The sequence below is a fragment of the Uranotaenia lowii genome, chromosome 3 (genome assembly GCF_029784155.1).
Source record: "Uranotaenia lowii strain MFRU-FL chromosome 3, ASM2978415v1, whole genome shotgun sequence".
NCBI classification, from domain to species: Eukaryota; Metazoa; Arthropoda; class Insecta; order Diptera; family Culicidae; genus Uranotaenia; species Uranotaenia lowii.
In genome coordinates this window covers 94437502-94453345 of record NC_073693.1, presented here as the reverse complement: position 1 = coordinate 94453345, position 15844 = coordinate 94437502, and the positions used below count along the sequence as shown (strand labels likewise).

The 15844-nt window shown below is 35.8% G+C and overlaps 2 protein-coding genes across 2 annotated transcripts; both read left to right on the top strand.

Moving 5' to 3' along the window:
- Window positions 1-850: 850 nt before the first annotated feature.
- On the top strand, window positions 851-1553 carry LOC129750500 (uncharacterized). The gene has a single exon (XM_055745462.1). It carries the CDS (start codon window positions 867-869, stop codon window positions 1335-1337), a length of 471 nt encoding a protein of 156 aa, XP_055601437.1. The 5' UTR covers window positions 851-866; the 3' UTR covers window positions 1338-1553.
- Window positions 1554-10376: 8823 nt separating this feature from the next.
- On the top strand, window positions 10377-11007 carry LOC129758710 (uncharacterized). The gene is made up of 2 exons (XM_055756304.1): window positions 10377-10529; window positions 10602-11007. Exons 1-2 carry the CDS (start codon window positions 10460-10462, stop codon window positions 10979-10981), a joined length of 450 nt encoding a protein of 149 aa, XP_055612279.1. The 5' UTR covers window positions 10377-10459; the 3' UTR covers window positions 10982-11007.
- The last annotated feature ends 4837 nt before the right edge of the window (window positions 11008-15844 follow it).

The following is a 15844-nucleotide window of genomic DNA, read 5'->3' as shown; positions in this document are numbered from 1 at the left end:
TTGTCATTTTTGTCATTTTTGTCATTTTTGTCATTTTTGTCATTTTTGTCATTTTTGTCATTTTTGTCATTTTTGTCATTTTTGTCATTTTTGTCATTTTTGTCATTTTTGTCATTTTTGTCATTTTTGTCATTTTTGTCATTTTTGTCATTTTTGTCATTTTTGTCATTTTTGTCATTTTTGTCATTTTTGTCATTTTTGTCATTTTTGTCATTTTTATCCTTTTTTTTCATTTTTGTCAGTTTTGTTATTTTTATTATTTTTGTCAATTTTTAATTTTTTTTGTCTTTTTTTTTATTTTTTGTCATTTGCGTTCATTTTTTTCGTTTTTTTTTTAATTGGGCACAAGAAAATATAGCTTAGTCATAAAAATTAGAACAAAATACGTAAAAAATCAACTTTTACCAAATCTGAAGATTGGCGCATTTAACAGAGTGATTATCACAGTGTGAATTTAATCTCTTATCGAATTTGCACGGACTCTTTGCATGGAATAAGAGAGATAACTCTATCCACTAGAAATTTTTGGGACTAAGTTCAGTGTTTCTCAACCTTCAGTTGTCTGAGTCGGGTTCGAAGTTTTTTTTTTCTCAAGAACTCGAAATGTTGTCATACCACGCAACATTTAATAAGGTTTCTGATTTTCCCTATAGTCTCTCGAAGAATTCACAGATCTTTAATTAAGAACTGCTGGCCAACGATTAGAAAGTCATTTTATTTTATCATGTTTAAGTCAAGGTCCGTGGATGTCAATCTTATCTACGTCTTTTTGTTTAGCAAAAAATCACACATAAAAAAAGAATACAAAAACTCGGTATGCTAAGCAAACAATTTGCTTCAACCGTACAATTAGTTAGAACGTTGCCATGCAACGACTGCCTACAGTTTTCGTGTTCGTCGTGCTGGCTAGCCAAGCCGCACTGGCCTTTACTCCGGTGCGCAAGTGTCCTAGCGGTGTGGACCTGCCGGAATCGGTTCGAATCCAGGATTGTACTTCGTTGCCCTGTTGGTTGCAAAATGGAGCCAAAATTGATGCCATCGGTGAGGGCATCGTGAGTCCCGTGACTACCTCCACGATGACCACCTACATGACCATCTTCTTCGCTGGGTTGAGCATCGATTTCCCGCCTCCAGATGGTTGGGACGATGCCTGCGCCAAGGGAACGGCTCCGGGAACCTGCCCGGTGCAGCAGGGAGATCGGTTTGATTATCATCTGGAACATCCGGGCGTTACGTTGCCCTTGGCCGGCGTCAATGCCATTATTGAGGTTGGAATTCGTGCCGACGACGGAAGCCATGTCACTTGTCTACAGTTTGATGCCTTCATTCACAACTAGATGGAGCATCGCATTGATTGAAGTGTGTGCTGAGGCTAGTCCACACATAGGAGACAGTTTGTTCGTCTCACAAGTCACAACACAAATCGCATTTGATGTTGTCTAGCGTGGACTAGGCTTCAGAGTGAGTAATAGGAGTTTCGTCTTCACATTTATGAATAAAAACAAAAAAATACCAATAAACTTGATGTGGGAACCGAGGTATGACAACTGTAACTTTTGAAGGCACAATTTATGATAATCTTTATTTGTACAATCAGATACCGGCTTACTACGATTACATTCAAACCATGAATACCACATCTCTCCTTTTGTTTGCAACATGTACAATATAAAGTTATCATATCTGTTTGGCCTTTTCCTAATTCGAATTCATCTCTCTTTTGGTTCTTCAAATCCTTTGAAATCTTTGTCTGCATTAGCTGTTGCTCCATCTTGAAAACTCTGTCTAGTACCAACACCAAAAGTAGTATCCACTGGATCTTCTGTTGGTTCTGTCGGATGATTGTGGTTTATAGACTCGGCTTGGTCATCTCCAGGATCCGTCGGAATCCTAAATGTTGCGAGAGTGATGACCCTATGCCCTATATAGGTAGAATTCATCTTCAAATCCACTTGCTTAATCGATTCCTCCTTCTCTTTTATCCTGATTATTTCCTGAGTCTGTTTCATAAAACAAAAAAAACTATGAAAGAAAACCTTTGAACGATGCTGTAGAAATTCAACATTTATTGAAACGACCTTTTATCTGTCAAATGATTTTTCACCATTTGTCTTCTTTCCATACTGGCAGGAATTTTCTTGAGATGTTTTACATTTCTTTCATAAGTTTTTCCATCTGAAGCTTCCAGTAACTACTCTAAAGCTCAGTTCATTTAGAAATGGGACTGTTATGAATGCGCATATCTTGAAAACCATTCATTCGATCGAAAAACTTTCTGAGAAGGAATGAAGGTAACCTTATGATTATTTATGGAAAAATACTTTTTATTTGACAGAAACTGGAAACAATTTGGTGGATTCAGCGGTTTCGAATTTACCAAAAATTGATTATTTTTGTGCCACTAAAACACGTTTTAACTGAAAAACAGCTTGCAAAACCAGAAAAAATAAAGTAGAAACATCATTTTTGGAGGATTCACCGTAGTGTGAAGATCTGATCCTTCGAATACCTCCATGAAGCCGGCCTGATGACTTCCCACGAATCTGTTTGCTTGTGGCGTTAGGCGGCGGAGTACGATTCGTGATAGCACTTTGTAGGCGGAATAGTCCTATTTGCCGCAGGCAGGTAGTGTTCGTGATATTATGCTGGTTGTTTCACAAACACTTTTAAGTTTTGGGAAAATCAACCTTAAAAACGACCATGATTGTCGATCGGCTGCCCGTTTTTTGTACCGAGAGTTTTTGAGGTTTATGGATCACTTGAAAAAGCTAATTTTCCGAGTGGAGTCGCCACTAGCGCCCAGAGCTGTCAAACCTCATGATCTAAGTAGCATAGAAAATACAGAAATATCAACCAAACATGGCACTATGTTGCACTATGAGAGATCACGCGGATAAAATTCGAAAAAAAATCAGCTAAATATTTCATGAAAGTAGACACATTGTTTAAGAAAAACTTGAATTTCTGAACTCTCCCATTAATGATTTTTAAAAATAAAAAAAGTACATAAATACAGTCAATCGCAACATTGATCGTACACCCATTATTGATTCTTAAATTTTGAGTTTTTCGGGGTTTAGCAGTAAATAAGTAAAAACAACTTTAATCCGTTAAAAAATACCCCCGTTTTACTCTTTATCTGCGAATAAAAAAAAACAAATTATTTGCATTTTCACGTCATACTTGAAAAAAAAAAAAACAACCAAAAAAAAATACCATTTCAGACGTACCAAAATTGATCGCACAGTGCTACTTTTTCTTAAAATTTCAACAAAAATCAATTCATAGAAAGTAACAAATATCAAAAAACAGTTAAATAAGTATTTGGTATGACCACCTTTGGCATCTAGCACTGCTTGCAGCGTCCCTGCGTAGATTCAACGAGGTTTTTGGTCACACTAGATGGAATGTTCTCCCAGATCTCCTTAATCGCCGTTCACAGTTCTGCCTTGTTCCTAGAATTTTTATTTTTCAGACGATTCTTGTCCTCCCATCAGAGGTGTTCTATCGGGTTCAGATCAGGAGACTGCGGAGGCGTTTTGAGTTGTTTAGGGGTATTATACAGCAACCACTTCCGTACGACAATAGCGGTATGTTTGAGGTCATTATCTTGTTGGAAGTAGTATCACGAGGTAGACCCAATGTATCCACGGAAGGCTTCAGGTTACGCTTGAGGATGTTCAAATAACCCATCTTGTCCATTGTTGATTCAAAGAATTCCATGGTTCCAGGTAAAGAGGCCAACATTGAACCCCACAACATCTGATTGCCGTCACCGTGTTTTACAGTTGGGACCCAATTCGTGGGCTGGAGCTCCCTCCCTTCTCCACACCATTTACTGTCTATCTTTTCCGAAAAGGCTTATTTTTGTTTTGTAGGTAAATAAAATATTGTTACAGAACTCTTTAGGCTTATTAACATAAGCCTTAGCGAATTCCTGTCGTTTTTTCATATTTACAGTTGAGATAAAGGGCTTCTTACGAGCTACACGACTTCTCAAACCGCTCCTGTGCGTTACCCTACGGACAGTTTCTGCGCTGACAAGTCTTCTGATGGTCCCAGCGACTCCAGTGGTCCATTTCGGAATACTTGTTTTAGGTTTCCTTTTCAGAGTTCGCACGATTACCCGTTCATATTTTTCACGGTTCCCTCATATTTCCATATTTTGATTATGTACTACACTGTAGAGTGGGTTTTCTCGATTGATTCCGCTATTTCCAGCAATGACCTTCCGCGACAACACATACTTATTATCAACGATCGCGACGCAATATCCGTTTCCTTGTGCTTGTTTTCCATTTTGATCACAACTCTTCGAAATTCAGCAAAAAACTCAAAAAAAAAAACACTGCCCAAGAAGCTGCTGGGTGTTGACATGAAACACTGACAGAAATAAACCTCGCTTATCCACACAGGTCTTGTTTACACACAAAAAATTTCAGATTAAATAAAAGGTGTACGATCAATTTTGCATATCTCTCATTTGGGATTTTTATCAACTTCTCGATTAATAAAATATGCAAAACATGTTTTCCAAAATCGTCGCAATCAGGTCAATAGCTAAATTTGTTAACAATAAATGTACATCAAAATCATAAATGTTGAACCATTTTTTCACACCAAATAAACGAAAAGAGTTGGTTAACCATGTGTGTACGATCAATTTTGCGATTGACTGTATATAAGGTACACCGGGGCAAGTGCAAACTCGGGGCAAGTTCAAACGTTCAACTTTTCTCTGTTACAAAAAAGTAAAAAATAATTCTTCTTCTAGAAATTGTTGTTTAGGCCCAAACAAACAATCTGACATAGATAAACTAAATTTTCTTTAAATTTTTCACTAAAAACACGGCACTGTTTGATTACACACGAATTCAAGTATGTACTAGACATGAACCGTGTGTTTTTGTTTAGCATATTTTGGCTATAAAAAAGGATATTCAAATTCGAATTTTCGTTACAAGGTGAGTGTTTGGGTCTGATATTCAAATGAAAGCAGAAAATTTATGATAAATTGTTAGTACACCCTGAAATTTGTGAGAATAATATTCACTCTTTTCAACCCACATTGCGGGGCAAGTGCAAACGACGCTACCGCGGTAAGTGCAAACGCACATATATGCCTTGTAACATCAGCCATTTCAGAAAATTCATCATCAAAATGGTTCAGCATTATTTTAAAATGGTCAGAAGGGGTATCCAAAGTGTTGTATCTGAAGCGGATGTTCAAACTTCCGTAATGCCTTAGTAAATGAAGGTCTTTTGCTTAAAACAACAGTCAGCAAAAATGGAGTCCCAAAAAGTTATTAATATTGCAAGAAAACAGCAAATATATTGATAAAAGTTGATGAAACGTACCGGAACATGTATTCAATTCATTTTAGGACCGATAGACTGACTCATCTGTGAATTAGTTTGGAAAAAGTATTGCGTTTAGAATTTTTTTCACAATATACCGTTACTTTTTACCAACATTTTATAATTTTTCACTTTTTAACGGGAATTTGTTGAGAACTATTTTAGTGATGCAACGAACGACAATTTATAATTTTTGAACATATACATATTTTTCTGTGACATGTGAAAGTTGAACTATGGTGAAAACCGTTTGCAATTGCCCCGGTGTACCTTATGTTTAAAAAAAGAACTAAAAAGCAATTTTTGATCACTGATAACAAAAAACTTCTGCGTATAATATATTGTTGTTTTAGAGCTGGTTAGACATGAGACTTAAGACATGAAAAGACAGCCACCGAAAGGATAGAGGCCTGAATTCCGCACAAATACATACAAGATTTCCCCCTTTTTTATAAACATATAAGCCACTTTCAAATTGAGATCTTGAAATGTTAACTTATGATCATTCGATCGTAACCAGAGTGCCTTCAGCTACGGGTGGTTGCATATTGAGGAAAAGTAGGCAAGGGGTACCAAAAGTTTCTCATTGGTGGGGGGTGGAGACGGAGCGCTTTTTGACAGCGAATTGTTCGCCTACCATGCCTACGATTACGATTGCCTGTCACAAGATGGACGATTCCGTGCATTGATATAAGAACACACCTGAAGCTTTACACGCCTTGATCGTAACCAAGAGAAACGACAGTCAAATTGTTGAAAACATTTTGAATATATTTTAGTCCGCTTGCTTGTATGACAATCTCTCATAGTGCGTTACCACAGTTACCATAGTTACCGCAAGAATTGTTTTATTTTCATATAAACGAGAATGAACGCAAAGGATAAACATGAAGTATGCATCAAAAGATAGGCTGGCAGATTTTATGAGGTTTTAATTCATGATGAAGTTCAAGGAATATTTAAATATTCAAGGTGGTGTCGAGAGCCATATTGGATTTTTTTGTGGTGTCACAAAAACGAATGTATCGAAAATTTATATGCGAATGGCAGAAATTTCAAAGAAAGACACGTTTTAGAATGAAAATGAATTCCAATTTCATTTTGATTGTGTTGTAAGACCTCTATTTCACTATGTTAAAAAATTGTTTGGTCTTTTGAAGATCATGTTTTTTTCTCATTTTAATAATGAATGGAATGTCGTCTTGCAGCTAAAACGTGCAAAAACGAGGAAAAATCAGCTTTAAAAAGTTCTAGCTGAGTGTTCAACTGACTGTCATGATTTTTATGCAACCGGTTTACCATATTGAATTCTTATGTAGAACAATTAATACCAATTAATGATTGTTAACTCGATTTACTAAAATGCCAATAAATAATTGTGGTTTTGTATAAAAGTTTATTTTTTGATAACTGTTTTGTAATAAGGATCTCAAACTGCACTGACTCGATCATTTTCATGGAAGACTTTGAACTAATTTAAAAGTTTCGCGAATTTGAGTAGGAAAACTCCACCATTTTTTCGAAATTCGATGGTCTATTTTATATAAAAATTATTCGCAAATGCAATTTTTTTCGTACCGATCTTGAAGAGCAGAAATCCTTCTAGAATAACATGTTTTGAATATGGAAAATTTCCAGCAGATTCCCCGAGTTATCAACAAAAAAGGCAAATTTCCTAGTGAATTGACAGATTTTTCGTGATTGTGACGTCGCAGTATGTACTAATTACTAGAGCAGGGCTGCCTTGACACTTCCTTCTTTAAATATTCCTTGGTTGAGGTTCGTTATTTTTCTCAATAAAGTAAAAATAACTATCTGATCGAACGATTCTATGTGCGTGCTTGTCTGATTGGACCGAGTGTGAACGGAGCCAAAAACGATGGAATTCTATACTATGCATTCCTGATATTTTCCAGCACGTTTTCGGCTTTACTCATTTTTTTTTTCAAACCGGGGAAAACCGTGCATTGAATCTCAAATTTTCAAATACAAAAACCGACCCATATCCGGACAAATCTGAGTAGAATAATCTTATATTTAAACAAAATAAAAAAAAAAGATAGGAGAAAATCTCGTGATCCTCTATTTTATCGTCGAAGCACATAAAATTGTGTTCAATCTATATATATAAAAATGAATTTCTGTCTGTCTGTCTGTCTGTCTGTCTGTCTGTCTGCTGTCTGTCTGTCTGTCTGTCTGTCTGTCTGTCTGTCTGTCTGTCTGTCTGTCTGTCTGTCTGTCTGTCTGTCTGTCTGTCTGTTCCCTATAGACTTGGAAACAACTGAACCGATTTGCGTGAAACTTAGCAGGTGGGGGTATTGGAGGCCGGGGAAGATTCCTATTATGGTTTGAGACCCCTCCCTTTTTCATGAAAGGGGGGGAGGGGCCTCTTAAACAAAATATATTTTTTGCATAACTCGAGAACCAATCAAGTAAATGGTATCAATATGCATGGGGTGGTATTTTGGATCGAGAAATATTTCTAGATATATTAGGTACCCCTCCCCCTTCTTAGTTTGGTGATAGGAAGGGGGGAGGGGGGCTTCCTTACAATTTTCCATATAACTCGAAAACTAATCAAGATATTGGAACCAAATTTGGCATGGGAAGATATTTGGATACGAAAAACATTTTAATGATTATTTGAGACCCCTCCCTCCTTCCAGTGAGGAGATAAAAGGGGGAGGGGGCCTCTCTTATGATTTTCTACATAACTCAAAAACTAATTAAGTAAATGGAACCAAATTTGGCATGGGCGGTAATTAGGGAACGTGTTATGTTCTAATGATTGTTTGAGACCCCTTCCTTCTTTCAGCGGGGAGAAAGGAAAGAGGGAGGGGAGTTTCATACAGTTTTAAATGCATAACTCGAGAACTACAACAGCAAATGGAACCAAATTTCTCATGGAACGATATTTGGGTACGAGAAATGCTTCTATGAATATTTGGTATCCCTCACTCCTTCAAAGAGAATGATGAAAACGGGGAAGAGAGGTCTCCCTTACAATTTTCAGTATAACTGGAGAGCTGATCGAGCCCAATACAATTTGTTAGCATAGGTTCTCAATTTATGCTAACGAAGCCAATGAATGGAAACAAATATGGCATGGAAAGGTACTTGGTTACGAGATATATTTCTACGATTGTTATAGACTCTTATGCTTTACAGTGTAGAGAGAGGAAGAAAGGGAGGGGCTCCATACAAATTTTGTTCTTAGCCTAAAAACTTATCAACCAATGGAACTTTATTTGATATAAGATGATTTTTGGTCTCGAAAAAAATGGGTATGATTATTAAAGACCACAACCTCCATTCAGCAGGAAGGACAGGGGGGGTCTTTCTTATCAGTTTTTAGCATAAATCCAGAACATATCAAGCAAAAACAACCATATTTAATAAGTTAGATTGTTTGCGTAAGGTTAATTTGAGACCCTCCTTTTTCAGGACGAAGCTTAAAGAAACAGATTAAAATGATCAGAACTTATTGATCAAGATTCAGAAAATTAGTTTAAATCATATTTGTATTGCAATTCGAAACTCCAGCTGCAGCTCTCATTTCATAGCAGTTGCTTATGAATTATGTTATAATTTGATTCAAAATAATGCCAATAAAACAATAAAAATTTGAATAATAAAACAAATCATTTGTTTTTGAAAGGTGTAGCAAAGCACACCGGGTCAGCTAGTAGTTCTATAAAATTCTTAGTAATTTTGAAGAAAATAATTATGAAAAATTCGTTTTCGGATCCAAATTCAAAACTTATCTTTACTCAATTTGATTTTTTTTTTTGGTAAATTTAGCTAATTTTGTGAAAACATCCGGACAAAAACCGAGCATTTTTCAAAAAGATCGAGGCTACCGAGCTGATTCGGACTCGCCTCGATATTTTCCTTAAATATCTGTACACGACGCACATTAACTGGCGCCCGACTGGCGTGTATAGATGAGAACGGGAAAATTAACCTCCAAACATTTCAGTGCAAGCCGATCGACGAACACGATCGTTTTTGAGGTTAATGTTCCCAAAATTAAAAAGTGTTAGTGAAACTCCCTGAATTATGACACGAATACTACTAGCGATAAACAGAACAATTGAGGACAGTGATCGCTCGGTAGTTCTCACAGTCCAATGTGTCTTTCATACTACCCTCTCCTCCGGTAGCTGTTCTGTGTCCCAGATCCGGATTATCAGGCAGGCAATCGGCCAACTTGTCCGAGCCCATTTTGATGAGTTCATCTACAATGCCAACCTTCCCAGCCGACTTGTTGCTATTCAGCTGGTCAATGGCTTCCTAAACTTTTCTCATCATTGAAATGGGAGTGGATCACATATTTACGACGTTGGCTACGCCGGGGATATTTCTTTCCGAATTTATAGTCGTAATAGTGGTGTTAGAGAGCTACATTCTCTGGAAAAGAATAAGAAGAAATGTAAAATGACGGCCATGGTGCGTAAATTCTCTCGTAAGTCAGCTGGAGATGCACGGTAACGCAATAAAACTTTATAAATGCAGTCGACACGAGGAAGGAACAAAAAGGTTTATTGAGGTTCATCTGAAATTTTACTGACTGTTCGTTTCTTCGAAGTTCATCAAATCAATGACAGAATGCAACTTCAACCGGACTTAATATCTAATGGATTAGGTCTTGGCATCTACTGTACTAAACTCAAAATGGAGATTCGAAGGTTCGTTCCGGTGGAAGCAATCCACGTCTTAAACTAAATGGTTTATTTTTGTAATAAACGTGATAAGATTCTTGATCAGCTGAAGTAGCACAGCTGTATTCGATAACCTTGGAAAATCCCGTGCAAAGGTCCGCGACCTAATCACTAACGACCACCTAGAGGCGCAAAATCAACAAAAAACAGTGAACAATCGTAAATTACCAATAAAATTTGGGTAGTGGCCATAAGGTGGTTGCCAATTCATATGCAGCGATAAGATATTCCGTATCGTTGCACCGCGCGATCTAATCGAAAAAAAAACGTCGTTTTTGGGAGATTATCCAATGACCACCAGAATATAAAAACCAATGTCGAACTCATCGATAGCATAACAGTATTCCCAGCTTTTGGCAAACCAGGACCTCCAACGCAAAATGTTCAAGTATCTGCTCGTTGCCGTTCTGGCTCCGGCCATGGTTTTGGCCAGCGTTGATATCATCCCTTGTAAGTACTCTTGAGATGTTGCAAACGAAAAAGGATAGTCTTTGCTAACATTTTCGTTAATTTTTTTTTCAGGCAGCCCTGACGTGAACCGCCCTGCTGTTCTGGAAGTGGCCGGATGCAGTGGCAGTGTCTGCAACTTGGTCCAGGGTCAGGCCATCAACGCTGTAGCCCGAGGAATCCCAAGCAACGGACCGGTCCCAGCAACCACTGAGCCTTACATCAACCTCCTTATTGGTGGACTGACTCAGAACTTCCCAGTCCCAGACCATATGACCAATGCTTGCAACTTCATTAGCCCACCGTGCGCTAGTGTTACCAATACCTTCGACTATAGCATCAACATCGATCAGCTCCAGGCTTCCGGAACCGGAATCCCAATCCAGATTGAAATTGCCCTGCGCAATGCCGGTACCGTTTTGGCCTGCGCTCGTTTCGCCGCTACTGTTAACTAAACAATAAAATGGGCTTTTAAGTTCAACTGATGTTTTAGTTCTGCCCTGAAATAGCTCTCTAGCAGTTAAATGTTTTGGAATGTAATTGGAAGTTTTTATATCGTGGATGAAGTCTGAATTGAAAGCTCCGTAGGTAGTCGAAATATTGTAGCTGGAGTATATGCGAAACATTTATTATTTTTATTCTATTTATTACCTATGATGATTTAATGATGCCGCACCGATTTCGCTCTCGAATCTCGATTTCTACTGCCTTTAATGACATGTAGTTTTACGGTCGAGATCCATTTGCCAGGCCACCAAACGCGGATGATGTTCCGCAGCAGCGATTCACAAATATTTGCAGTTTTGATTAGAAGCTGGAGTTGAAGATTCGAATTTTTGGTCGTAGAGAGATCTGTCGTGAGCGCCAAATGTTTCGAGGGATGAATAACTCCATAGATGTTTAAATTCCAATGATAAAATAATTTAAAAAAGCCAGATGTTTCGGAGACTCGCAAACGCGAATCGCGCGCCTTTCAAATCCCGGTTTCGATGTCTTTGTTGGTACCACTATGAGGCCTATATGGTTTATTGATAAGTGGGGACAACCAAAAACTTTAGGATTAGTTCGTTGTATCCATACAGTTCTTTATGAACGATTGTGATGTAATGCGACGCCAGCACGGAGTCAAGTGTCAAGCGCCCAAATGTAGCCATGGATACTAACAAAGATAACGCCACTTCAAGCAAATGGAGGAGGCTTTGTCACGAACCTTCTATATCAGTGGTTTTCAAAGTGGTCCCTACTGCCCCCTTGGGGGGGTTAAGAGCTTCCAGGGGGCGGTGAGCTAAATTTTAGAATTTGGGGGGCGTTGGAAGGGCTAAATTGGGCGGTGAGATCGTAATTCACATTTTCACATATCACGAAACAATGTAGATTGGAAATAACACAAGTAAGTTCAATGCAAAACGATGAAATTACATTACAGAACTAAACATCAGGTTCAATACTAAAATATCTATAATTTTAAAGAGCTGCAAGCAAATTTTTTTCCAGTATCTCAATTTTTTTTCCTCAAAACTGTATCTAAACGATTTTTTAAATACTCACAGATTTTGAATACGCTCTACATGTTGATCTTGTTCTGTAAGATTATTTTGGGTTGTTCTAAAAAAGATTAATTTTAGATGGCAATGCTTGATAATCTTTAAAATGTATTGTCTCAAAACATCTCCTAGACTAGGGTTACCATATCCTTCAAAGCCAAAAAGAGTACGTTGAAATCATATTTCAAAATATTTCGGTGAAACGGGCGAAACCAGGAAATTTAAAACCATTCATAGTGACAATTCACGGTGTGTTTCGTAGAAGGACTTAAAGAAAAAAAAATACAGTAACGCTAATTTTTGCATGGGTAGAAAGTAGAGCTTCTTCCGGCTCATTTTCACCGAAAATTAAAATATTTTGTCGGTGACCCCCCATATAAAATATTTTTTTGAAAATTTTCTATTTGAAATCTTTAAAAAATAAATATATTTTTAGTGTTTTATAATTTTAGAGGAATTAATTTTCTTAGTTTTAACTTTTAATACCTTTAAATTAAACTCAACAATGTCATTAAAAACTTTGAAAAATTTTCAAATTTTTTTAAACTAGTTACAGAGCTGTTTAACATAAAAAATGCTTAAAAAGTATCTTCGTATCCTAAAAAAAAAAATTAAAAATTGGCTGGCAAATCCTGTCAGTAGTCTGAGAGGGTCAAATTATCTGAAATTTTAGAATTATCTAAAATAATATGAATCCATTTGAATCCATAATTTTTAAGATTTTTTAATTGTGGCAACACTGGTGGAAATTTTATTGAAAAAAAGTTCAATGAATAAGAAAATTATTAAACACTAGGTACCGCTATAACTTTTTTATGATAACTCTTATCGTAATGCGCTCAGGAGTAGAAATGTTTGCCTTAATTTGAGCTTTGAAAAAATTATTACGATAATGAATTTTGGAAAGTTAACGATACGTTAAAAGACATCTTTGATGAGAAATCCGTTTTTATACTTCTCTTGAGTTAAATGTCTCAAAATTTCAATCGCACCTCAGACTCAATGCAAATCGCTACAGCAATTCAATCTAGCTTAAATTTTGCTTGTTTCTGTCTTTTGATACAATTATCAACATAAGCCTGGAGTTTGCTTTAACCTTTTTATTTTTATTATTTTCTAGCCCAAGTTTTGTAACCCTACTGCACTCTGTGATTCTTCCATTTTATTTTAACTGTTTAGATTAAATAATCTTAGCTTCCACGATTTCCAACCCACTATATTATTTAAATCATCTCTTAAATTCATTGTTTTAAATAAAATTTTACAGTTTTTTGGAAATAAATTTATTTAATGGATGAATCTAGTCTAAAACTGTGATAAATTTGGAATTTTTCTAAAAAAAATGCATTTCAATGTTTTTGTCGATCTTACATGTACAAAAATTATCAGTATTGTTGGCAAAAGTGAATTGCAGATTGTCGATAGCAAACTAGCCTGCAGCGCGTCGGATTCATCATATTTTGTTCATCCCTTACTTATTTTAATTATTCTACTGTACACTGAAGGTCTCTTAATTATTAAATAGAACCATAATGAAGCATTTATGTTACAGTAAAACAATCATAACTTCTACAATTGTATACCAATTATGCAAAAAGTATAGAAATCATTGATTTGAATAAACCATATAAATTCATAAAAACAAAAAAAAATAAAACGCATAAATCAGGTCCAAAACCGTCGATAAAATAGAAATTTGTCTAGAAAAAAAAACGTTTTTCATCGTTTTGTTGATCATGAATATGAAAATATCAGCAGTACTTCAATTCTTAAGCAAAAGTGAAGTTCAAATGATTAATAAAAAATTTATTCACCATCAATATGGGAAAAAGAAAATTAAAATAGATGTTCTGTAGCGGAAGATAAGCAGATTTCAGTGCAAGTACTTTAACTTTTAACAAAATTTTATTGAAAACTGGCCTTCTTAGATATGTTTAAATCTTATATTTATCTTTAAATTTATTTTAAAAATGCCGTAAACGAGTGACATCTTCCAAAATTAAATTTTTGTTTTCAAAAGTGCGTACCCATATGCATCAGAGCCTGCAAATATTGTGGAAATATTGTAAAGAACACTTAAAAAAAATATTTTTAGTATTTTGTTGGAAACCAATCAAATGGTGTTGGACTGTTATTATTCATGTATCATAAAATTTTTTTTAACCAGAATTAGTTCTCCAAGATACACACATATAAATATAAATTCATATTACATTTGGATAACACCAATAATAACAAGGATATTCCAAATAATAAAATTTAAAATAAAATGTTCATATAAAAATAAATTTTTCAGGAAGTCCAAACCACTTATCTTTCCAGGCGTTGAAATTTTTTATTGTTTCAGAATGACAAAATATTTCAGTAAAAATTAAAAAATAAGTTTTCCATGAAAAAAGTCACTATTCCATTGTATTGGAATAAATTTACAGGTAATAATTCCTAAATATGGACTACAAATCTTCAAAAAAACAAAACGTATGAGGACTCACCGACCAAATATTTTAATTTTGCCTGAAAATGATTCAGAAAAGGCTAAATTTTTCATTTCTGAAAAAATTAGAGTTACTGTATTTTTTCTTTTAAACATCTTCCATAAAAGCACCGTGAATTAGTTGCTAGCTATGTGACTTACCTGGCAATTATGACTTTTCAAAAAATACTTTGAACATTGAAAGTTATCGTCTTTAGTTTTTGTTAATTTTCTTGCAGATTTTTAGTGAAAGGTCAAATGGTCGTTGGATTGTTCGAAGAGATAGAGATAAAAAATCACAAACATGAGAAAATGATGCATTTCAAAAAGAGTTCAAATTGCTGTTGTGCTCTTTGCCAATGGTTTGGGCGTTAATTGCATATTCAAAGGCGCTGATTGCCTGCACAGTTTATTTCGACGCCTGGGAGAAGCTTTTCTCAAAAGCGGTTTTAAAACTTTCGAAGTTGTTGTATTTTACTAGTAGAAAAGTACTGCTGAAGAAAACTTGTATTTAACGAAAAATTTAGTTTTAAATCGATTTGTGATGCTTTCCTTTTGAATTCATCGTTTGGAAAACTCAACAAAGTAAAGAACCCTGAAGTACCGTGCCATGAATGCAGAAAGTGTTGCATTTCTTAAGCATAACTGAAGAACTGGAAGAAATAAGTTCGTTTCTCTGATAAAATCCCAAGTAACCAAAAGTCACATAGCTACTTAATCTTGTACGTTTTAAGTTCACATTTCGCTGAGTAAAAGGTACTCGAGAGAAATAAAATCCGTTTTCCTTAAGTGCTTCATTTGGACTTCTGAACGAACATTAAAAGTCTAAACAAGTAGCATATAACATATTTGTGCGTTCTAAGTACCTTAAAAAGTTCGGATATCAACTCGGCTTATCGTGCTTCGTTACGAACTTCTTGCGAACTATTTGATTCCATGCGGAACTTCTATGGAACTTCAATGCGAATTGAGTTGTGTCAAAATTTTCAAATGGTTTGTTTACATTCTCTTAAAAAAATTTTCGAAAGCATTCTCAATTTGTGAACAAAGTAAGCTTCTAAGAGACCATTCTATGGAACTTTTGGTTACTTGGGATGTCTTTCAACAATAAAAAAAAAGAGTACAAACCGCAAGATTTCACAAAAAGAAGAGTACGCTCATTTCCGGATCAGGTACGTCTCGGTGGTCGAGTGGTTAGCGTGGTAAGACGGTAATCGCTGATCCACTGATGGCATGGGTTCGATTCCCATCTCGGTACTGGGTGTTAAATGTAATCTTAAGTTGTCCACGTCATTTATTCA